The 25,704-nt window shown below is 39.3% G+C and overlaps 2 protein-coding genes across 2 annotated transcripts in view; both read left to right on the top strand.

Moving 5' to 3' along the window:
• hira (histone cell cycle regulator) overlaps positions 1–12,446 on the top strand; it is a 31,396-nt gene extending 18,950 nt beyond the window's left edge. The window contains exons 17-25 of the mRNA XM_002931904.5: positions 693–797; positions 1,597–1,745; positions 2,596–2,757; positions 3,856–3,914; positions 4,018–4,123; positions 7,697–7,819; positions 9,380–9,543; positions 10,351–10,439; positions 11,638–12,446. Of these exons, the coding sequence (XP_002931950.2) occupies positions 693–797; positions 1,597–1,745; positions 2,596–2,757; positions 3,856–3,914; positions 4,018–4,123; positions 7,697–7,819; positions 9,380–9,543; positions 10,351–10,439; positions 11,638–11,754 (1,074 nt within the window). The 3' untranslated portion in view covers positions 11,755–12,446. The remainder of the gene's footprint in view (positions 1–692; positions 798–1,596; positions 1,746–2,595; positions 2,758–3,855; positions 3,915–4,017; positions 4,124–7,696; positions 7,820–9,379; positions 9,544–10,350; positions 10,440–11,637) is intronic.
• A 5,931-nt stretch (positions 12,447–18,377) lies between these two features.
• ppil2 (peptidylprolyl isomerase like 2) overlaps positions 18,378–25,704 on the top strand; it is a 29,356-nt gene continuing 22,029 nt past the window's right edge. The window contains 5 exon segments of the mRNA NM_001045571.2: positions 18,378–18,467; positions 19,504–19,553; positions 21,773–21,818; positions 21,926–21,988; positions 23,000–23,051. Coding sequence (NP_001039036.2) covers positions 18,436–18,467; positions 19,504–19,553; positions 21,773–21,818; positions 21,926–21,988; positions 23,000–23,051 — 243 coding nt within the window. The 5' untranslated portion in view covers positions 18,378–18,435.

Raw genomic sequence — 25,704 nt, 5'->3', positions numbered from 1 at the left:
TGGAAGTCAGCACTCAAAACAAAGGTTATTTAGGTGCATGTTCCCCGAAAGTGGCGTAACTATAGAGGAAGCAGAACCTGCATTCATGGGGGGGGGGGTATCTGCTTTCTCTGTAGCCGCTCTCCTTTAATATTTGTGGCCTGGCGCGTTCTTGGTATGCCATTGTTCTCCAATGGCCATATTCAATAGATAGACATCACCGTAATAAGGCATATTCTAGCCTTTATTTCAGCAAAAGGACTGTGACCTGAACAATAGCACTGTTTCAGAAAAGGCCTAAGAAGTTATTGTTCAGGATATGAAGTAGTATACCTTGTTATGGTGCTGTCTTTAAGTGCAAGAAGGATGTCTTATCATGCATTAAACATTTTCTAAGCAACACACTTTGCTGGCTATATTACCTGAATAATTAAAATTGATTTAAAATTAGGGGTTTAAGACTCATCGCATCTCAAAATGTCAGCTGAATGCAGTAACTGTGCGGTGTGACATTTAAGTTGCAGGTGCAGTTGTCGGGGTGTTGAAGTATTCTTCATACAACAAATAGTGCAACACTTGTTCAGGGGATGTAACACATTTGAATAGTTTTAATTTATGGGATTCATAAATATATGTATATTTATAAATATTTTTCTTTGGTTACCACAGTTAAAACTAAAAGAAAAAAAAAATCTCTCTCTCTCTCTCTTCAGTCTCAGGTGGCATCAACCTCTGAAAAGGAATTAACATGTGTAACAACATCCTCATTAACCCTTAAGCTTCCAACTCCCACTCCTCAAAAATCTTTTACTGTACAGGTAAGTGCCAAAAAAAATGAAAATGGTCATTTACAATGCTTTGTATTAAAGTCCTATTTCTTGTTATGTTTTTATCCTGATTAAAAATACCTCCTGTTGCTCTTGCTCCAGACCTGTTAAAACAAATGGCATATCAAACTGAGCATAAGCAACACTTTTTTAAATACTGTTGTCTAGTGGTCTGAAAAATCCATTAAACTTAAGTATATAAAGTGATTGCTTTATTTGACACCTATGAGCATATGTGAAGTGGTGAGGTAGCAGAAAAAATGGCATGATGATATGGTGCAAGTGATAGTTATTGAGGTGCAAGTTATACAGTTATTGTACATCCTGTCATACACAACAATATTATGATGTTGTATACATTAAAGAAAATCATTAATGATGCACTTGTAAGCCAGAGATTAAATTACTTGGCCCATGATAGTCCAAATAAGTAAAAATTTATTTGGTATAAATGAATGGCCTACCCACAAAAAGCTTGTAACAGAGACCAAGATTACTGAATGCAGTCTTTCAATAAAGGTACAGTGTGGTATGTAAACTCCTGAATGCCTGGCAGAACATCACCATGACAGATCTGTGGTCTGCACAAAAAAATCCACAGACCCAAGGGGTTCTATTTATAGGGGCATAATGGGATACTGATCTTTGCCCTAACCCTTTTCTTACCCCTTTTCTTCCTTCTCCTTTTTTTTTATAAAAATATTTTTATAACATTTTTATTGAAGACTTAAGTTCTGCTTTAAATCTTCCTCTGGAAACAATGATTTATCTCTTTCTTTTCTCTGTTCAGTTAAGCTCAGACCCTTCCATGTACATTGAAGTTGAGAATGAAGTGAAAACAGTAGGTGGAAACAAACTCAGCCAGCTCAAGTGTCACCGAGAAGGGAAAGAATGGGAAGCGGTGCTCACAAGTCGTATCCTTGCAGCAGCAGGCAGCAAGTCAGTCTCATTACAAAGTATTCCTAGAGAAACATGCAGGATGACTTAACTGAATATAACTCAGTGAAAGTTATACTCATCTCTTCTAGTGGTTTTACATTTTACTGAGCATATGCTGGTAGTACTTTTAAAGAATTTACTAGCTGACATCATGCTAGTGTTCAGTTACCTAATTAAACACTTTTCTAGTTGAAAAGTTGTACCACCGGTGCATGGTTAAACTTGTCTTAATGGAGAAGGAAAGGTTGAATGTTATGCACACCCCAGTGTTTGTATTCACTTACCTGATACCCCAGGCTTGGTGCCCCTGTTAGCAAAAAAAAACACACCAGCTCAGGGTACATGCAGGTGATCATCTTTCTTCATTTTTTATTCTTCACTCCAGCTGCACATGCACAGTATAGTGAAGAGCCACAAAGCTCTACTGTTCATGTGTGGGCCCCAAGATTGCAGCAAAATTATGGGAAAGGTTAAGGATCACTCACCTACATGTACCCCGGGCTGGTGCAATTTTTTTGCCAATAGAAGCATCAGCCCGGTGTATGTAAGTGATCTTAATCACTGGGGGGTGCATAACATTTGGCACTTTCCTTCTTCATAAATGCTGCATGAATATAACTTTAAAATGTTTCTATTGTACAGTGAGTACGCTCTAATTTGGATTTGTTTGTGTTTTTACCATTTTGGCTATTCAAGATTTCTCTCTACCTCATTCCATATTTAATCTTAGCTGTGAAAACAACCAACAAATGCATTATGTATTGCCTAAATTATTCTTTATAATTCATATTGTTCAACAATTTTGACTTTTGGTAAAATGATCATTGTTTGTTTGTTTTGATCTTTATAGCGAGGTGGTGTGCGTGGCCTGCGAGAAAAGAATGTTGTCTATTTTCTCAGGCAGTGGAAGGAGACTGTTCCCACCCATCATTCTTCCCTCACCTATTTCCACGCTGCAGTGTACAGGATCCTATGTTATGGCTCTCACAGCTGCTGCTGCTCTCTCTGTCTGGTGAGGTTACAACCATCAGTACTTGAGTACCTTCAGGAGAACCAAGATTTTTGTAGGAATGTAGTAGCAGGTCCCCTAGCTACCAAATACTCCAAACTTTTCTCAGCATATCCATCGCCAATGGTGCATGTTTGTTAATAGTATAGAAAAACAGCAGCACTTTTTAAAAATTATGATACATAGCAGTAGCAATCTGCAATATTTTAAGTGGCATACATGCTTGAATCTTATGCACTTTTACACATCACCATCTAATGGAAAATAAGGAAGAGAAACTGTATATGACAATACATTAAGATCATTAATTAGTTTGCTCCTGAACTAGTAACCCATAGCATTAATTAAGAAGCTTATTTGTCTACTGCAGCTGGAATAATGAAAGCAAATTTCTGATTTTTGCTAAGAGCTACCAGACTTGTAGAAAACTGCATATTTTACTGTGTTTCCTACTGAATCATCACAAAAACTCTGTACATCTCTATATCTAGCATCTATAAATAAACTATTCCTTGATAAGAAATGCCTGGTTCAAATAAGAGAGGTTTCCATTATTGAGTTCTATAGAGAGCCATGGCTTGCATTTAACTCCTAATTAGCTTTCTGTATTTTACAGAGCTTATCTGCTATATAAATGTGTTCTATTGTGCAATTTTAGCCTGAATGGTTGTCCCTGTGAATTTTTCCCATCGCAGAACAAGTGCATTGTATGTAATTGTGCACAAAACCCTTTCATTGATATTACAGGACTTTATTCCTGAACTGATTGCTATAGTAGATTATCTAGTAATGAGCCCATAGAAATCAAGAGGCAATTAGTTTTGACCAGTGCAGTTAGAATGAAATGAATGTGGGTTAGTGAACCAGGAAAGTGTTGCCTGTGTCAGTATATAATCTCCTAATACAGTGATTCCATGTTCCAGAGCACTTGGGAGCAACTGCTGAGTGCCATTATTGCAGGCATTTATTATAGGAGCCCCAGAGACTGAAAACAATGGGCTAGATTAAAAAGGTTGCAGATTTATTGTTAAATGGGCTATTCTTATAGTTTTTACTATATTAAAACATAGCTGAATGGTTTTAATTATTATTTTCCAACAGGGATGTCCAGAACCAGAAGGTAATCATCAAAGATGAATCATTACAACCACTTTTATCAGGTAATTGCACACTGTTAACCAGTTGCTGAATTGTCCTCTAGCCATACAATAGATTATGGCATGGTGGTGAAGACATGTTAATGTACAGATTAATTTTCTACAGGTAACGATATGACCGTTTCTCAGACATTGCTAACAAAGAGGGGGATACCGGTGCTAAACCTGTCCAATGGGAAAGCATATTGCTTCAGTCCCAGTCTCTCCACATGGTAAGAAATAATTAATATTCTTCTTGAATCTGCATTATTATTATTATTATTGGAGGAGCCCCTAAAGGGACCATTATCTTGTAAGCTTTCTGCTTTTTGGTATTTACATAGTAAGTTGGGTTGAAAAAAGACATACGTCCATCACGTTCAACCATAATGCCTATATATAACCTGCCTAACTTCTAGTTGATCCAAAGGAAGGCAAAAAAACCCATCTGAAGCCTCTCTAATTTGCCGCAGAGGGGAAAAAATTCCTTCCTGACTCCAAGATGGCAATCGGACCAGTCCCTGGATCAACTTGTACTAAGAGCTATCTCCCATAACCCTGTATTCCCTCACTTGCTAAAAAGCCATCCAGTCCCTTCTTAAAGCTATATAATGTATCAGCCAGCACGACTGATTTGGGGAGGGAATTCCAGAACTTCACAGCTCTCACAGTAAAAAATCCTTTCTGAATATTTAAATGGAACCTCCCTTCTTCTAAACGGAGTGGGTGCCCTCGTGTCCGTTGGAAGGACCTACTGGTAAATAAAACATTAGAAAGGTTATTATATGATCCCCTTATATATTTATACATAGTTATCACGTCACCTCTTAAGAGCCTCTTCTCCAGTGTAAACAGACCCAACTTGGCCAGTCTTTCTTCATAAATGAGACTTTCCATACCCTTTAACAGCTTAGTTGCCCTTCTCTGGACCCTCTCTAACTCAATCATGTCCCGTTTGAGCTCTGGAGACCAAAACTGCACAGCATATTCTAGATGGGGCCTTACCAGCGCTCTGTAAAGGGGAAGAATAATAATAATAATAAATTGTTGGTCTGGATACTGAACTGCGTTGTGGTTGAAAAGGGGTATCCCACATAAAATGCAGAAGATAGGTACATGTATGTTTTGCTGCGTTTGCTGAACAAACTTTCTGCACCGGCTTTATATTTTTGCCAACAGGTGGATGGTACAGACAATATGACACTAAGTAAAGTAAACTAAGGATGGTGCCTCACTGTCCGTCTCTGTCTTTTATTCATGCTGGTAACATGTACTACACATTATTCTTATGTAGTTTGCTGAAACTAAAGGATTAGTTGACATCTATAGTAAATGCCTTTTGATTTTTTTGTGTATTTGATCCTTTATCTTTCACTAAATGAAATCTGGTTTTCCAACATTTACAAAAAATTAAAAAAGCACCAAATATAGGATTCAGTTTGTGATTTAGCAATATACCACTACTGTTTTTATCACTTCACATTTGGATGCATGACTCTAAGGGCGAAGACATGCAGCGACTAATCACAACAACTTTTCCGCCATAGGGTATTACATAAGTTGCTGCAACTTATAGCTTTGTAAAATTGCACTGCGCGGAATAGTCACCATGACTTTTTATCGATGTGACTAATCGTTGCATGTGTCTTCACTGAAAAGCACTGGATAAAAATTTTAGTACACATTTCTTTGGTATTCAGCTAAACCTTTTTGTTATTTGGGAAAATCTCACTAATGTGAAGAAATAGAAATGTCGGCCAGTGGGTCTGGGTCAAGGGCAGGTCTGTCAAACTAAACCCAAGCAGGTCTCGGCCTGGTGGCCATGCTACTCAAAGAGTTATTTTTAAAAAATATGTTTTTATTATTGTCAACATTTTTATAAGAAATAAAAATAAGTACAAACCGGATTCCAAAAAAGTTGGGACACTAAACAAATTGTGAATAAAAACTGAATGCAATGATGTGGAGGTGCCAACTTCTAATATTTTATTCAGAATAGAACATAAATCACGGAACAAAAGTTTAAACTGAGAAAATGTACCATTTTAAGGGAAAAATATGTTGATTCAGAATTTCATGGTGTCAACAAATCCCAAAAAAGTTGGGACAAGTAGCAATAAGAGGCTGGAAAAAGTAAATTTGAGCATAACGAAGAGCTGGAAGACCAAATAACACTAATTAGGTCAATTGGCAACATGATTGGGTATAAAAAGAGCTTCTCAGAGTTGCAGTGTCTCTCAGAAGCCAAGATGGGTAGAGGATCACCAATTCCCACAATGTTGTGCAGAAAGATAGTGGAGCAATATCAGAAAGGTGTTACCCAGCGAAAAATTGCAAAGATTTTGCATCTATCATCATCAACTGTGCATAACATCATCCGAAGATTCAGAGAATCTGGAACAATCTCTGTGCGTAAGGGTCAAGGCCGTAAAACCATACTGGATGCCCGTGATCTCCAGGCCCTTAAACGACACTGCACCACAAACAGGAATGCTACTGTAAAGGAAATCACAGAATGGGCTCAGGAATACTTCCAGAAACCATTGTCAGTGAACACAATCCACCGTGCCATCCGCCGTTGCCAGCTGAAACTCTACTGTGCAAAGAAGAAGCCATTTCTAAGCAAGATCCACAAGCTCAGGCGTTTTCACTGGGCCAGGGATCATTTAAAATGGATTGTGGCAAAATGGAAGACTGTTCTGTGGTCAGACGAGTCACGATTCGAAGTTCTTTTTGGAAATCTGGGACGCCATGTCATCTGGACCAAAGAGGACAAGGACAACCCAAGTTGTTATCAACGCTCAGTTCAGAAGCCTGCATCTCTGATGGTATGGGGTTGCATGAGTGCGTGTGGCATGGGCAGCTTGCATGTCTGGAAAGGCAGCATCAATGCAGAAAAATATATTCAGGTTCTAGAACAACATATGCTCCCATCCAGACGTCATCCCTTTCAGGGAAGACCCTGCATTTTTCAACAAGATAATGCCAGACCACGTTCTGCATCAATCACAACATCATGGCTGCGTAGGAGAAGGATCCGGGCACTGAAATGGCCAGTCTGCAGAATGGGAGAGCATTCCTATTCCTAAACTTGAGAAACTGGTCTCCTCGGTCCCCAGACGTCTGTTGAGTGTTGTAAGAAGAAGGGGAGATGCTACACAGTGGTGAAAATGGCCTTGTCCCAACTTTTTTGGGATTTGTTGACAGCATGAAATTCTGAATCAACATATTTTTCCCTTAAAATGGTACATTTTCTCAGTTTAAACTTTTGTTCCGTGATTTATGTTCTATTCTGAATAAAATATTAGAAGTTGGCACCTCCACATCATTGCATTCAGTTTTTATTCACTATTTGTTTAGTGTCCCAACTTTTTTGGAATCCGGTTTGTATTTGCAAGCCAAGGCTATAACCTTATATGGAACAAAACAGGGATTGTTTGTCCATATATTTACAATATACTTCAGGCCAGTCCTACACTCACTTTTATCTGATTCATTAAGAATTCTACTGTTTCAGTATACATTTAACAAAGGGACTAAGTTTTACCTGCAACTTGATGTCAGTTCTTTGGGCCAATGATCCTTTTTTAATTTAACACTGAAGAAAGCCCTTTTCTTTAAAAGGGTTATTGTCTTAACAAGAGTTGTCCTTTACGTCCTGCTACCATGCCATATCACCATTAGAAATTTAGTGGGGATCAGATATTTTGATTCCAGTAGGAAAGCCCACATGCTTCCTATTAGACAACCCTGATCAAATGTATATAATTTTATTGTGACATCTATTGTTGACTTCTTTGTTTCAGGAGTCTAGTCTCTGACAAACAGGATTCCTTGACACAGTGTGCAGATTACCGGAACTGCATGCCCTCACAAGACGCCATCATGTGCTCTGGACCATTAGCCATAATTCAAGGACGAGCGTCTAAGTAAGATTTGTAAAGGAAAGAAAAGTATGAGGGGCCAGTGATATTTGCATAGTAGCATTCTCAGCACTCAAATCCTGAAAGTGGTCAGCATTGTTTTATGTTGGGATTTAGTAAAAAGTTTTTCAGGTATGGGAGGGACCGTTATACAGAAAGTTTCGAATTACGTAATAGCCGTCTCCCGTAGACTCCATTATAAGCAGACAATTTTTGAAAATGATTTCCATTTTCTCTGTAATAATAAAACAGTACCTTGTACTGGATCCCAACTAAGATAGAATCTAGTGCTGGGCGGTATGACCAAAAATTTATATCACGGTATTTTTCAAAATTATATCGGTATCACGGTATTTGACGGTATTTTTTTTTCCCCATGCATGATTAGGTGACCACCCCAAACACCCGCCACCCGCACCCCCCCCGCCACCCCAAACACCCCCCCATCCGCACGCAGCCCCCCCACCCGCACGCACCCCCCCATCCGCACGCAACCCCCCCCACCCCCCTATCCGCACGCACCCCCCCACCCCAAACACCCCCCCATCCGCACACACCCCACCCCACCCCAAACACCCCCCCATCCCCTTCACATAAATATAACCCCCCACCCCACCCCATCCCACCCCCCCCCAAACACAACCCCATCCCAAACACAACCCCATCCCCTTCACATAAGTATAACCCACCCACCCCCACCCCAAACACCCCCCCATCCCCTTCACATAAATATAACCCCCCACCCCATCCCCTTCACATAAAATATAATTACTGGCCAGGCACCCCCCGACAGCTCACATTGGTATCCGACTCTGAATGCGTCCTAGCGATGGCGCTTTTGTAGAGTGTGCGCGCTGACGTCACGTGCGCGCTGACGTCACGCGCGCACCTGGAAGTATTCAGCACACCGGTATGTAGAAAATTCATATCGGTTTCAAAAAAAAAAACGGTGATCGGTTTTTACCGGTATACCGCCCAGCACTAATAGAATCATTCCTTATTGGAAGCAAAACAATCCTATTGGGTTTATTTATTATTTAAATGATTTTTTAGCAGACTTAAGCTATGGAGATCCAAATTACGGAAAAGGTCCCTTATCCGGAAAACCCCAAGTTCAGAGCATTCTGGATAATAGGTCCCATACCTGTACCGATGCAACTGTAGGCAAAATGTTTTTGCTGCCTTTCTGCTTCTGTAAGTGCTGAATAAAAATTACTGAGGCTGATAAAAATACATAGTTTTACATATATTGGTGTGTTAGGGCTCTGGCACACGGGGAGATTAGTCGCCTGCGTATGTCATCCCACCGGCAATTTACATTTTTGCCGGTGGGATGGCAATCCTGGGAGATTAGTCGCCCGAGACACGGGAGATTTGTCGCGGGCGACTAATCTCCCCGTGTGCCAGAGCCCTTAATGGTTTTATGTGCTAGGAGTTGCCCTTATAGTTGAAAGCATTCAAAGCATTTTACAAGCTTTTCATTAGAATGAAAGCAGGTTGCATATAAGTACAGTTCTCTTATCTGATAATACAGAGTTGTGGAACAATGTCTTTCTCCTATTTCAGTGCTGGCAGACAGGCTGCTCGCCTTTTTACGATGCCTCATCAAGTGCAGCAAGAAACCACCATGGCTTACCTTGAGAACCAGGTAGCAGCTGCTCTTATGCTGCAGTCCAGCCAGGAATACAGGCACTGGTTGCTCATCTATGCACGATACCTGGTCAATGAAGGTGAGGCCTTCAAAATAAGCAGACTGAAAGGAAACCGTAGATAATCTCTTTATTTTTTATTTGCTTCTGTAAAACATAATCTCAAAGTATTTGTATTTAAAGAGGTGATTCACCTTTAAATGAACTTTTAAAATGTCATGGAATGTCCAGTTCCTAGCAGCTTTGCAATTATTTTTTTGTTGTAGTCTTTGAATTATTTGCCTTCTTCTTCTGCATCTTATTAATTGACTGACCCCAGCAGATAAAACTATTGCTCTGTGAGCTTACAAATCTATTGTTATTATTATTATTACTAATTTGTACTTCTTATCTTTCTATTCAGGCCCCCTTCTATTTATGTTTCAGTTTCTCATTCAAACCACTGCCTGGTTGCTAAGGTAATCAGTACCCTAGCAACCAGATAGCTGCTGAAATTACACATTGGAGAGTTGCTTAAAAAAAAAAATACTAAATAACAAATAGTTTTTCAGATTGAAAGGAAACCAAGATGAACTAAGTCTGCTTAAAGGAAGCATGTCCCCACCCCCTAGGGCTTACAGTTATCCAACCCCTCCCTCACCTTTTCCATTGTGATTGGATGGATTCTCAGACTTACAGTCCTTATGCTTTCCAGAGAATGTATGCACCACCCACTATGGAAAACAGAGGGGCTTAAAGCCCCAGAAGGTGAGAGAGGTGTTGGATCACTGTGTGCCCAAAGTGGTGGAGAAATGGTTCAATTTAATGAGCTCATGTAAAAAAGGGGAAGGGGGTTAATATTTTTCTTTTAAGCTATTTAACAGGCATGTCTCTCTTGATATCACCCAGGCTTTGAACAGAGGCTACGAGAAGTATGTCAGGACCTGCTAGGCCCAGTCCATAATTCTAGTGATAGTCAATGGGAATCAAGAATTCTGGTAAGTCAGGTGAAGTATTACAACTCACTGACCAATATACTCTGTTGGAACTCAGCGATTTATTAACACCAATTTGGGGGTGGAGTTTGTCAGGACCTGGTGTTGTGTTAAAGGAGAAGTAAAGGCTAATAAAGAGTTAATCTCAAGCTGCAGGCATACCTTCAGTTCTCTCAATAGTGTCCTTAGGGCAGTGACACGTGGGGAGATTAGTCGATCCACGACAAATCTCCCTTGTTGCGGGCAACTAATCTCCCTGCAATGCCATGCCACTGGCAAGACTGTAAATCGCAGGTGGGATGGCATACGCGGTGCCACGACTTGCCGAAGTTGCCTTGAGAGGAAACGTCAACTTCGGCAAATCGCGGCGCCGCATATGCCATCCCACCGGCAATTTACATTCTAGACGGTGGGATGGCATTGCTGGGAGATTGGTCACCAGCGACAACGGATGGGTTGCGGCGCGACTAATGCTTATGGCTGTATTTACATAGACCTTTCTGATAAAGCTTAGTTAGTTTTTACCTTTCCTTCTCCTTTAAGGAGAAAAGAGTCTACACCATCTAGTATCTTATATTTGGTAATGAGGGCATTGAATTGTTTGTTCAGGAGAACTGGCAGTTTAGGTATTTTTGTGTTTAAGAATGTCATGAATTGGGCTGGGGGTGGGTGTAAGACAATTTGGAAAAGTATAGATATATTTATATATATGTAGCATAATATTATGTTATATGTTTTTAATGTAATTCTAATGTATTACAATTTTTGTGCTCTTCAGTTTTTTGGCCATAGACAATAGAAACGTAGTCAGCATTCATTTTTATCAGTTGTATTGTATGTTATGCATACTGAGGCCTGGTTTCACCTAGGATATTATAGGTAGCATAATAGAAAATGTAAAAACATGTTTTCTTCTCACTTAGTCTGAATGCTATGATATCTGCCTTTGTTCCCCTTTAATTTCCTTATTATTATTTTGGAATGGGATCTCTGCTTAGTCAGTGATCAGTGTTAGCATCCCTTTCAGTTAAATAATGAAGTGCCATAATCTTTGTGGTTAGTATGGCAAGGGATGGCCATCCTGTTCTCCTTCGGCTTGCTTAATTGCAAGCACATTAATGCTCTTCAACTTTTGTAAGTTCAAAGACAAAAAATAATCAGACAATGTTTGACTATAACTTTCAATTTATTTCTTGCTCAGGGTTTGCGGAAAAGAGAGCTATTAAAGGAGCTTCTCCCTCTGATAGGACAGAACCTGCGTTTCCAGCGACTTTTCACAGAATATCAAGAGCAGTTGGACATTTTGAGGGACAAATAGCATTACTTGATTCACTTGACAGTCCTCCTTGGTTATTATTTGTTTCTACTTTGTGTGAAAACCAGCTGGTAAGGAGAGAAGAAAAGCAAAGCAACTTGCAAAGCAAGAAACAGTGGTGCTAAAGGAAATATGGTTAAGTATGAGGAGCCCATTAGGAAGCCTACAGCCCATTCTAGCCCTTCTTAGCATCCATTAGAAGCCCTGTCATTCCAATTTGTTTCATGGTTACTTGAAAAAAGCGGGGTTTGATTAAAATGTTATAATTGAGGATATTGGACTTTGTTTGCAAGAAAGCACATAGTACATTACTAATACACTTAAAAAGCAATTCCCCCCCTCCCCCCCAAAGCTTGGGCTCTGTCCAGTAATGACAAGACCTTGCACTATTTGAAACTTGATAGCTGTTATGCAGCCAAACTTCACTTTTGAATACAAAAAGAATAACACAAGTCTATGCTACCCAACAAGACTATTTTTGTACTAGACTTTGCTAACTTGTGATACTCTCCATGGGCCAACAATCAAAAAGCTACGTGTCCACTGAATGTAGGAAGTCCAAATCATGACTGCGGTGCTGAGCGATTCTACAGCTAAACTGTCCTCATTCAGATTTTACTCTAAACATTTGTAAAACTGTTTTTTTTTTTTTCATTCCTTTTCTAATTGCTGAATTAAAATGAAAATCATTGGTAGCTGTTTGCTTTGGTTTGTGAGCAGTGACAGGTCCTAATATAACTTTGCCAAAGAAGAATGATGTTTATAAACTCAACCTCAACAGAAAAAAGAAAAAAAAAAAAAAAAAAATATATATATATATATATATATATATATATATATATATATATATATATATATATATTATTGCTATAATAAGAATGTTCCATATGGTATATAGGGCAAGGTTTGTAATTTATTTTTGTTTTTTGAGGACATGATTGCCATTTTTACATTTATCAGACCTCTACCCCATAATCTTCCTACAGCAGTGCTGAAGGGGTCAGCCCTGAGCTCAGACTAATATTGGCTAGAAAAAGATTTAGGGAGAAAGCTTAATTACATAGTTACATAGGGTTGAAAAAAGACCATTGTCCATCAAGTTCAACCCATCCGAGTAAACCCAGCACACAACCTATACTTCCCAATCTAAACTGCTCTTGCTCTTCTAGATACACCTAAAGCTCAGCTTGAAGATCAATAAGGGTGAGATTTGGGGTAAAAATGTGCTTTCTTTAAACATTATTGAAACTATGGTTTACACACTGATAATTCTCCCATATCTGTATACCTAGCTATGAGCTAATGGCCCCTGACCAAAGGTTTGAACTGAAGGGGCTTGAAGTGAAAAAGTTCTAAATGAACAAAACCTGCACTGAAAAACACCATGCTTTTATTTGGTGTGGCAATAAAATGGAAATGTTTCAATAAATATATGTATAGAAGATGTATATCTTACATTTCCTTTGTAGCTGTACCAGGAATTATGGTAAAGTACAGAAATAACAGAATAAATCACTGACACCCTGAAAGTACATTTTGGAGAAGTGTGGCCTGTGACTTTAGCAAAGATTATTTAGTTAGGGTGGCATATTGTCTTTTTGAAGTAACCTTCAAGTAGCCCCTATCCAGCGTGTACAGTTTAAATTTATGTTTGTTTCTTTGGACAAATTTGGGGGTAATGTTGTAACAGATTGTGAACATAAATTTAAACTGCATACACTGATTAAAAAAAAACAAAAAAGCGCGGAAAGGTACTCTGCTACAAAGCTAACTTCCAGTACAGGAATGCAGAATGCCTGTTGTTGTATCACCCTGCTGCTACAGAGCGTTTTATAAGCATAATTCTAGGTAAAGATGTTATAAAAAAAATCCAAGCGGTAGTAAGATTAGGAGTGGATTAATTACTTAAATTTTTTGGTGTTACTGGTCCTTTAAGCATACAAAAGCGTAGATCCACTTCTCTCAGCCCTGCATTTTACCATCAGGCTGAGAGAAGCAGATCCACTTTCCTACACTGCCCGTGTGCAGCAAAAATGCCTGCTTTCATGTTTTTACAGGCGGGCTTACACTCCGCTATTCCCCTGTGTGGCTGCACTGAAGCGGATTCTGTAGTTTTCAATTCAGGCACGTGGGCAGCATAGGAAAGCAGATCCACTTCTCTTAGCTGGATGGAAAATGCAGGGCTGAGAGCATATACAGTGGTGTGAAAAACGATTTGCCCCCTTCCTGATTTCTTATTCTTTTGCATGTTTTTCACACAAAATGTTTCTGATCATCAAACACATTTAACTATTAATCAAAGATAACACAAGTAAAGACAAAATGCAGTTTTTAAATGAGGGTTTTTATTATTTAGGGAGAAAAAAAATCCAAACCTACATGGCCCTGTGTGAAAAAGTAATTGCCCCCTGAACCTAATAACTGGTTGGGCCACCCTTAGCAGCAATAACTGCAATCAAGCGTTTGCGATAACTTGCAACAAGTTATTTTTTAACAAGGGGGGCAATCACTTTTTCACACAGGGCCATGTAGATTTGGATTTTTTTTTCTCCCTTAATAACGTAAACCTTCATTTAAAAACTGCATTTTGTGTTCAATTATGTTATCTTTGACTAATAGTTAACAGTTTTTGATGAGCAGAAACATTTAAGTGTGACAAACATGCAAAAGAATAAGAAATCAGGAAGGGGGCAAATAGTTTTTCACACCACTGTATATGCTTCATATGACCTCACCCTTTTGGCATATTCTAAAAGCCCTCCTTTTGGCCAGAACATAAACCAAATGGGCCAGAAAAGAAACTAAAGCTTATCTAAGGACTGGGCTAAAAAAATGCTGCACATTATGTTTCTGGGTTCTACACCAGCCCAAGGCAATCACAGCCCTTTAGCAGGAAGGATCTGCACCTCTGAAGATACCCCAGTAGCTCCCCATTTACTTTTCTGCTGATTCACTGTGCAAGCACTGCTGCTGTCTGTTACTGAGCTCAGGGACCAACTTACACATATTCTATGTATACAGTATATTTTATCACAATATAAGGCTGATTAGTAATTACATCTCATTACATGGCAGCTCAGCAACCAGTGCATTCTTCATCAGAATTCAGTAATTAGCCCTGTAGTATCTATGATATTTGGACCTCTTTTTCTGCTGATTTCCAAGAGCCCATAAGCTTTTATTCTCAACAGCTCCCCAGAGCGCACTGAGCATATGTATTGCTAAAACTCCTCACCTGACACCCCCCCCCCCTCCATATGCACAATTTTGAAGGTATGAATCATTACTGTTAGAGACATTCTGAAAGTTTAGGCTCGTGCAATAGGTAAGTGTGTAAAATACAGCATTTCTATCTATTTTTAGGATTTGGTTCTCCTTTAAAATGCATATCCAGGACCTGCCAAAGTAGAAGCCATCTAATCATCAGCCAGAACAAAGACCATATAGCACCCAACAATAGGGCCTGATTATCATAGACACCTCTTCTGGCTCCCAGAACAGGTGCTTAATGGCATAGGTTAACCATTCAGACAGTGAGAACAGAGGTCAAATGGCAATGGCGCCTCTTGCATAGGGGTCAAATGGTGCTACAAACTTGATCTGCCAGTTAGAACATGGATAAACTGACATAATGGCACCTTATCATAATTTATATAGTGCCAGTAAAATATAAACAGCAAAAATTTCAGTGGAATAAAAACAACAACATTTATTGGCTCAAATTGGCTCTCTATTCTGCCATCTTATGTAATAAAAGGCACTAAGGTTGCCCAGGTGCAGTACAATGTTTACTTTTAAATGGCTAACAAGTAAATGCTACCTGCTGATTGGTTGCTATGAGTTACTTAGTGCCTTTTATTACATTACCCTCTAAATAGTGCTGGAATCCTATTCTGGAAAGTAGTCTGACTGCCTAAATAGATACCCAAAATGCTTAGGGTCCTCTTCAGTCAGTCAGATTGGAGGCTAAAAATTAGTAGATATCTGAGCTCAAACGTTGGTGTGCAGTTCTGGTGGTGCTTGTTTTGGCAGCCAGAAAAGGGATTGCAATTTGTCAAACACCTTTTCAAACAGCCATCACAGATGCCGAAGAGTTCTAGGCACTTATTATATAGACAGAACTGTTGGCTAGCTCTTCCAGCACCCACAACGAGCCAAAAACCAAGGGACCCGTTCCAGCACTAAGATAAGGGCCAGTGGCTGCCAGGGACTTGTTCCACAAATTACTTCATATTTACATATTCACATTTTTCTTAATGCCACTTGAACTTTTGGAGAAGTCTCCCTAAACAATGTCCTGGGTATTTTGGCACCAATGGGTGCCATGCAAGTCTGGACTGGGTTTCAAGATAGGCCCTGATATTTCAAGTACACAGAGGCCCAGAAAGCCCCCAACCAGCACAATAAATAGTGACTGTCTATGGCAGTGTTGTCCAACTTCTGTGGTACCGAGGGCCGGAATTTTTCCGTCCTCCGTGGTGGAGGGCTGATAATGGAAGCTAGTTTTGACCACTCCCCTTTTTAAAACCACACCCACTTGAAACCACACCCATATTATTGCATGACCATAGCCATATTAATGGTGGTAGTACAGCAAAAACCTGCCATAATTTGCCTTCCCTACCGTGCCTGTGTTTGCCATACTCTGCCTGCCCTGCCTGTGTGTGCCATACTCTGCCTTCCCTACCCTGCCTGTGTGTGCCATATTTTGCCTTCTCTACCCTGCCTGTGTGTGCCATACTCTGCCTGCCCTACCCTGCCTGTGTGTGCCATACTCTGCCTGCCCTATGCTGCCTGTGTGTGCCATACTCTGCCTTCCCTACCCTACCTGTGTGTGTCATACTCTGCCTGTTCTATGCTGCCTGTGTGTATGGCACACACAGGCAGCATAGGGCAGGCAGAGTGTGGCACACACAGGCAGCATAGGGCAGGCAGAGTATGGCACACACAGGCAGCATAGGGCAGGCAGAGTATGGCACACACAGGCAGCCTACAGTGACACGATGCTGGCACTGCTCCTACAGTCTGCACAATAACTATATATTAGAAAACTTTTTAATTGCAGTACCACCTCAGTATATGTTCTTTTTATAGTGTGTAGGGTTTATTTGTGGGTTTCTACTGCTCCTACAGTCTGTTTGAGGTGTGAACATGTGAACAATATGGGTGATTAGAGCCTGAGTCTGAGGTGTGAACACTGCAGGGGGTGAACAATGTAGGGATAAAAAGGTGTGAACAACACAGGGGATTATATTTTTAAACAATACAGGGGGTTTACAGCCTGAATCTGAGGTGTTAACCATGCAGGGGGCCAGTACTGATACCATTTAAAGCTTACACAAAGGTAAGCCATCAAAGCAGCCAGACAGGTGAGGGGCCACACAGAGGGGGGTTGCGGGCCGCCAGTTGGACAGCACTGGTCTATGGCATCTTAAAGTAGCCCCTTTGCCAAACCCACAGATTGCCAGTAAGGGCCTGGTGTAATTAACCCAATTAAGATTTGGAACAAGAGCCACAGGGCCAGGGGACCTTTCTGGCACTAAAAACAGGGGTCAGGGGTGCTGACACCTATTCCAGCTCTTATAATAGGGTACCAGGAACTTATTCCAGCAGCCTGAACCTAAGTGAAGCATGTATTTAGGCAACCAGGATAACACATCTGTTCTGGCCCTAAGAAAAGGAACCAAACAATGCCAGGCACCTATTTAGGCAGGGCTGAAGCCAAAGGTAGGTGAGTTAGCCAAAAATGTTATTTATAAAGGCTAGAGTGAACAGATGTTAAACATAAGAGCCAGAACACTACTTTTCAATCTGATCTGCGTGCTCACAAACTAACTGAGGTTAGACAGCTGAAAGCAGGAAGTAGTATTCTGGCTATTGATAGACATCTGTCCACTCCAACCTTTATAATTACTGTACATTTTTGCCTAACTCTATTACAAATATTTTTTTTATTTTGAGCAGTCTATTTGACCCAGTTTCATTTTTACACTGAACTGTGCCTTTAATCCCATATTATGGAAACCATTTAGAGAGGATAAAACAAATAATGTCATGTGTCAGAACAGGTACCAAAAGAGTGGCAGGAACTAGTTCTGACAGTCAGTACTGGGCTTGAGAATGCCAAAAAGCATTTGCCACCTATTTTAGCGCATTTCTTGAGTCAGAATAGGTAAAGAAAACACTAATATTCATATTGCTCCTTATCAGCTTTGAGGTTGGTGCCCCAAACGCCCTATTTTTAACATTTATCTTCTCCGCCACATCGCTTACTATTCTACATCACCTATTGCTCTCTTCAACACTTTCTCACTCCGCGCCAGATCTTCTCCGTCCCCTCCCTTTTCCATGTTGCCCCTGACAGCTTTAAAATGCTCCTTTTCTCTTTGAAATCCTTTACAGAAACGACATATTAATGTAATTAATTATAATGAATTTGCGAAACGTGGAGCAAACAAAAGCATATCTACAACTAGTTCTACTTTAATGCCAATCACTTTAACCATAGCATCCTCGTCTCCAGTATTAGGAACACAGATATTTCGAATTAGACGCTTCCGCGTTTTTTTACTTCCGGTACCCGAGCCCTACCAATAGACGGACCGGAAGTTATAATTGGACGCTAAGTCTGGAAAAAGTGTTCAGTATTGAAACAGAACGGGGCTTCAGTAACAGATAAACAAAATGGGGAAGCGTCAGCATCAAAAAGATAAAATGTAAGTTGCGAGCCTTAAATGCGACTTATACGTAAAATGGCGGCGTATTGTTGTTGTACTGTTTGTGCATGCTCTGTGTAACCTGTGTCTGTGGATCTACACTCGCCCAATAATGCACACATAGCATATTCCAGAGTTACAACCTCTCATCTTCTTGTTTAAGGGAATGCTGTGTGTGAGGGGGAGGGCATGTATCTGTTAGAAGAAGGCTTTCACTTATTGCATACAGTGGGGACCTTTATTTAGGATAGACTGGGAAGCATTTATATCAAGGTCCTGTGTAAGCAGAAATGGAGGTTGTAGGTGGCACATAAATGCCACTTTGCTGCCCCCACAAAGACTATACACCATTAAGTATCACTATATTGTTCACAAATGCTTTCACGGTTTCTGAAGTTTAAAATGACCAAGGCTGTTTACAGGACATGTGTTATGCTACCCTAAAATAAATAAAACAATTTTTAAAGATGACTAACCAATTGTTAAGAAAAATCCCATGGCACGAAAAACCCGAGTACCATGCCATACTGAGCGTGGCGGGTCCCATTTGTTACATACCCCCCAGTAATAATAATCACTGACATCAGCCCTCAGACTGGTTCTTCTCTTTGTCAAAAAATACATTGGCATAGGTTACTGTTCTAGTGAGCATCCTCCTTTTTTGTTTTTTTGATACATTCAAGCTGTACATGTTAGTTTTTGGGCATGCTAATTTTATCCAGCCTATGATTACATGCTGCATAAGCATAAACACGTCTGGCTTTGTACATGGGGTTTGTTTTAATGGATTGTAATAAAGTTGATAATTTTTAACTTTTTTTGATAGTTACAGACTTAATTGTTAAATTGTAATTTTTCCCTCTTTTGGTCACTAGAGGGTTGATTCTGCACGTTTGACTATTTTTTCTTTCTAGTTTTTTTTTACTATGTATCCTATTTTGGCCATTTGAAATGTTTACATGCTAATTTTATACCATCTTTTTCCCTTAATCCTGTGTGGTTACTAAATCTGTTTATTTGTTAATTATTTTACCAGGTACATCACTTGTACAGAATACACAAACTTCTATGGAGGAAAGAGACCAGGTAAGACCAACTACATACATAGGTTGTATGTATATTTAAATTTTGATTTTTCACAAGTTTTTCCATTGAGTGTGGTACTATGCTTTTCTATTTAACATATTTACCAGCACTCTGGCTACTTGCCTGGGTAGTTTAGGGAGTGCTCCTCTATGGTTCTAAAGGGTTTCAATAGTATAAAAAAGACCAGCAACTCCGGGATTTCTTTTGAAAAATCAAAACAAATCATAACATATATATCATAGTAATGTAATCTCCTAATGAATAAAAATTGCCTGGTGTAGTTATCAAAATGTAAACAACAAATGGACACAGCACTCACTGGACTTGGAAGAAAACAAATTCATTTATTTATTATGTTTGCCCTGTGCTACAGTGCTCAGCCAATTAAATGGTAATTTATGGGGGTGCAGCTACAATAATAATATTTTTAAGCAAGGGGACACAGTTCTCCAGAGAACTATGGCTTATAACCACAATAGTATGTGGCGCATCCCCAGGGATGCAGTTCTCCTTACTGAGACTTAGCTGAGCAGGACCATGTGGGGGTGCCAACTTCAAGATTAATGTGAAAGGATTGTAGTAGTTTTTACTTCCCGTCTTCATGGCCCACTTTGTAGTTTGCACACAGAAACATTTATAAAGTGGGAACAAATATATACAGCGACCCGGTGGGGACAGTCTTATATACTGGGATGAAACTACAAAGACGGATGGCTTGAGCAGCCGCACTCAAAAGCTCCTGTATGCTGGGGGTGGGGAAAAAAAAGTGGCGGGATGTCATCCCACTCCATTCCACCTCGAGGTCTACCAGAAACTTTAAAGTGATCTACTGGTAGACCGTGATCTACCTTTTGGGCACCTCTGCCTTAGACCCTGAGATGTGTAACCAGTATCTAATATAGTTATGTGCACTTGTTGCCCCCCTCTAAGTATAAATCATGGGCTCCTAATTATCACTTTGAACCCGCAGTCACCCCTATAATTGCTAATCCAGAGCATTCTGGATAGCAGGTCCCATACCTGTATAGGCAAAGGGAGCACACATCAGTGATGTATTAGATCTGACTCCAGCTCCTGCATAAAAAGAGACAGATTGCTAAGAGGGGGTTACTGAAGAAAAACCTAATTATTTCCACAATGGTACCAAATTTTTAATCGATTATATTCTGAAAGTTTTAGCGATACATCGCCTTGATGTAGCAGCCATCTCTCCTGACTATAATGTTGTTGTTTACTTAAAACTGCTTCTAAAGGTGGCCATACACCTTGGGCAATGGGGCAATATCGGGGTAATTTAGGCTTATTCGGTCGTTTGGCCCTGGGGGCAAATGATCGAATTATAACGGCTGGAATAGGCGCAGTCAGTTCGTGGACCGCATCAACGTGCCGATGCGGTCCCCGGTCCGACTGAATTTTTTAATCTGCCCGATCGATATCTGGCCGATTAAGATTGTCTTGCATGACATTATTGGTACATTGAACACTTGATACAGATTTTCTGCCTAATTTCAGTTAACAGGTGTTTTTATTTCTGCAAGAGTTTTTTTTTTTTCTATATATGAAACTGGAGTCCAGCATATTTCTTTCTTGCATTTTATTAACAGATTATAGGATCTATTTTCCAGAATTCTTGGGATCCCACCGGCAAGAATGTGAATCCCCTCCAGAGATTTACATTGTTGCCAGTGGGAAGGCATTTCAGGGGAGTTAGTCGCCCGCAGTAGCAAAGATTTATCGCTGGTGACTAATCTCCTTCTGTGCCACCATTGTAAGCCTGCTAAAAAAAAATTACACATTAAGTAAATCAAACAGGATTGCTTTGCCAACAAAATGGATTAATTCAGTTTAGTTAAGCTTTAAAGGAGTTGTTTATCTTTCTTTTTTTTTTCTAAGTTCAGTTAGTTTCAGATAGTACACTAGAAAAACATATTTTTTTAGTTGTTTTCTATTTTTTATTTCGGTCATTTGTTTTTATTTTGTTCTAATTTGCTAAATTCATTGATACTTTTCTTATCTTTGGCTAAGAAAGACTTCTGGATAATTGGTTTATGGATAAGTGAACCCACACCTCTACTGACATGAATATCTGTGTACACGCCAATTAACAATTTAGTTTGAATGTAAAGATCTGATTGGTTGCTATGGGCAACATTACTGCGCCATAGTGTACAGTTCACTTTACTGGCTACTTTTATGGGTGGTTTTTAATCTCTCTACAGATATTCCAAAATCAAATTTCAGACGCCTGTCGTTTGATCACTGCAGGTAGGTAGTTTTCAGTGTTGAATATATGTGTTTGAGAAAAAGTACAATAGGAATTAAACTGAGTTGTATGCAAGTTTGGAGTCGAACTGACAGAGGATGTTTCTCAGTTTGTCCTTACAGCCCTTTGAATATCCTGTTTGCACACCGGATGGAATAGTCTTTGATTTGCTGTGAGTACATAAATACTGTCCTAATAACTTAAAGGAGAATAAAAGGTTAAAAACTAAGCTTTATCAGAAAGGTCTATGTAAATACAGCCATAAGCACTCACAGAAACGCTGCACTGAGTCCTCTATCAAAAGAAACACAGGATTTGTAAACGTATTATTCGGTATCAGACTTCAGTCTGTGCAGCTCCCCCCTCCCATAATAATTCATAAAAATTCACTCCCCCTCCCATCAGAATGTGATCTGAGCTGCATGGAAGCTGTGGAGACCAAACTAAAATGGCAGCAGCTTTTTAGGGCTGTTTACTTAGGTATAATATAGCTTTCTAGGTGGCACTGGTGTGCCTAATCTATTGGAATTAAAATGCCATAATGCCTTTCCTTCTTCTTTAATATGCTTACTTAGTTTTCCAGTGTTTGAAAACTGAACATTGTCCTACTTAACAGCACCCTGACACCTATTACCATAATGACACCATCAGACAGAGGGTACAGAGCTATGTTAAAGGGAAACCATACCCACCCAAACAACTTAATGTAACATTACTCTTTTTTTCAATTTACATACTTTTTTGTTCTATTAGTTTTACATTGTAACAAGGCAGATCATTCGAGAAGCTCAAGTATAGTATAGCATTGTATAGTTCACATTAACTGGACCTAAACGCATTTATAATGGCCATTTCAAGTTTGAAATTATTGTACTGCTATATTGTCTGTTGCTGAATGGAACATCGCAGCTCTCTCCTGTAATATCTGGTGCAACTAGGATCTCTGATCACTTTTTTCAAACTTTTTTTCTAATGACAAAATCCCCTCCTCAAAGCATAACAGTTTTTGTGAGAGTAGGAAGGACACTAACATTTGCTAACACCAGTTCATTCAAGCACTTAAATGTAATTATTGCTTAAATTATTCTACTTTGCTAAAAATCATACATCTCTAGGTAAAAATACAATTCTTTTCTCATTAAACATGTTGGCATTGATAGATTATTTCTTACTCCCTTTCCAGGAGCATCATCCCTTGGATAAAGAAATATGGCACCAACCCAATCACGGGCGAGGTGAGCAGAGATAATATACAGCAATAATGATTTCCCTGTTGTCGGTCAACTGAATAGGGCTAACGGCACATGGAGCATTTTGTCACCCACAGGAAATTGCACTCCTTATATAGCTTCCCGTAGACTAGAGTTTGAATAAATGCATCCTTGTTTTGATATCCATCCATTTGGTCTGTGGACCAGGGTCTGCCCCTGTATAGCCACCTAAAGACCTAAGCAGTGTTTTGCATAGCTCTATCTACAGTTTCTCAGAGGATGATTACTTATTTACATTTTGCCATATGCACTTTGTATCTAATAGAGGTATTCATTCGTTGCCTATGATATTGTGCTGATCTTTTTAATGAGTTTGCAGTACCCTTTCTTAACACTAGATGGAGATCACAGTCCATTTTAACGACAGCATGTTAATGTTATCAAAAGTGTCTGGTATATACAGAATTGTAAAATGGTTTCTGTAATTCATTTTCATCTCAAGGAAGAGACAGTGAATGACTTTTGTATTTTAAATTTCAATGTGCACAGTAGCCCTTGACCTATAAACATTTTGGTAATTTGAAAGCAAATTTGAAGTTGAAATCTTAAGGGCAGACAAAAAATCTGCTTAATAAGAATTAATTCTAATTGATTCATAATAATGTTGCAATTTATTTTTGCAAAGATTAAAATCATAAACCAGATCAACCATCTAGGTACTTCCAGGAAAGTCTATTAGGTTGATAACAGTGTTGATTGGGAGAAAAAAAAAAAACACCACTGTCAATAATCTCATTCATGATTTATCATAGGACAGTCATTTTTTCAGGTGGGGGGTGGAGTCTGCAATACCCAAAAATCTGATATGCCTATGTGATCTACCCTTGAGGAATTTCAACTTAGATGGAATGACTGTTTCAAGCAGTAAGATAGCTCTGACTCTAAAGTATAAAATACAAATGCATAGTATAGTTAACTATACTCTCATATATTTGGTTTTGTAAATCATACATTTCAGTTATTGCTTGTTGGGCGAATTCTCACATGTATGCATTTCTGTAACTTTAAATGAATAAAATAGCTGATCTGCTATAAGCTGATTCAGTAATTATCATGGATCTGCATTGGTTGGACTGTGTTATGCTTAAACTGAGATAAATAGTGGCACTGCCTGCAGACATTATTGAATATTGAGCAGTTAAATATCTTGTCTCTTTATAGGGGTGTGAATCCTCCTTCTTATAACATAGGTGTGTTTTTTCCTTTGTTGCTGCACATCGGCTAGTTGAATAGGTACAGACAAGTGGTATTAACCAATGGAAGCCTCTGGAAAAATGATTAATGCAGCCATTTGTGACCTAATTCTATCTGTGTCATGCTGATGTTCCAAGATATATGATGCATTCCTGCCTGTCCATGCATACGTGGGCTGTGTAATTCCCTAAACTTATGATAAAAATGTTTAACAGTGTATATGTGTCCTTTTTGCTTATGATATAGGGAGGTACTGTATTATGAAATGCTAAAACAATTTGAGAACAAGGTGGTGGTGCCTGGCACAGAACAAAAACTAATTTGAGAGTATTGTGTAGGCCTGCAGTGCTTAAAATAACTTTAATCATGTAGCACACACACAGTACCCCCTGATATGTTAGCCACTGTGATGGCACAGACTAAATGTGGGGGAAATGTAAGACATCAGTTATTTTGGCAAGTGTTAGCCCATTCATGTTCCTTCAAGGCAGCATGCATACTTTAGATTTTTGGCCTGTTGGAGCAAGTCTTATATGTGTCATATTCCAAGTGGAACAAGTTGAATCACAAATGATATACCCGTAGGCTCTTGGGCAGCTTCTGGCTTGTAAATATGCTGCTGTATCTTGGAAGGTGCTTTAAGTGCTTTGTGGGGTTCTGTAGCTAATTGGAGACTACAAGGGAGACTTGTGTGTCTTTGGCAGTGATTTTATTACACTAAATAGATCGTACCTGAGGGCAATGTAAGCTGAGGCAGGTTGTCTTAGTTACTTTATATGTCTTTTGTGTGTGAGCTCATGACTTGGCTGTGTGTGAAGCAGATGCACTGCAGCTTGTTATGTGTGGCCAGTGCTGCTTGCCTTGTGCCCTTGTTGGATTATCTCTTCCCTCACCTCTGTAGGGGATGGTGTGGCGCTGTCCCAGCTTCTTAGGAAACTAGGTCAGTCACTTCCCACTGTGCATCTCTGTCATATATGGAGCTGCTATTATACCTACATTCCAGTGTAATCTATGTAGTCCCTACCCTTTCCATTATACACAAATAAACCATTTCCGTCTACAGTTACTGGGTTTGCCTCTTAAAATGTTCTTACGGTCAGTTTGCTAATACTAGATTACATTATGATTACAATAATTATGTAAAGTTTAATATGTATGAATAAATCAGAAGGCAACAACTAATATTCATTTTAACACCCTGCACAAGAAATATACATGTGTATAGCAGAACTTTCTGTTTGTTGCTTCTGACTAGTAAATATTTTGGCTATGTTTATTATACATCAAGATAAAACCAAGGTTCATGAAATTGCATTGTATTATACTGAACTTCATATCAGCTTTTCTTACAAGAATCATAGTAACATTGTAAGTGAAAAAAAGACAAATGTCCATCAAGTTAAAAAAAAAATCCTCTCCAAAT

Source organism: Xenopus tropicalis, chromosome 1 (assembly GCF_000004195.4).
Source record: "Xenopus tropicalis strain Nigerian chromosome 1, UCB_Xtro_10.0, whole genome shotgun sequence".
Lineage (NCBI taxonomy): Eukaryota > Metazoa > Chordata > Amphibia > Anura > Pipidae > Xenopus > Xenopus tropicalis.
Note: the sequence above shows the minus strand (reverse complement) of the source record. Positions and strands in the feature narration are given on the sequence as shown.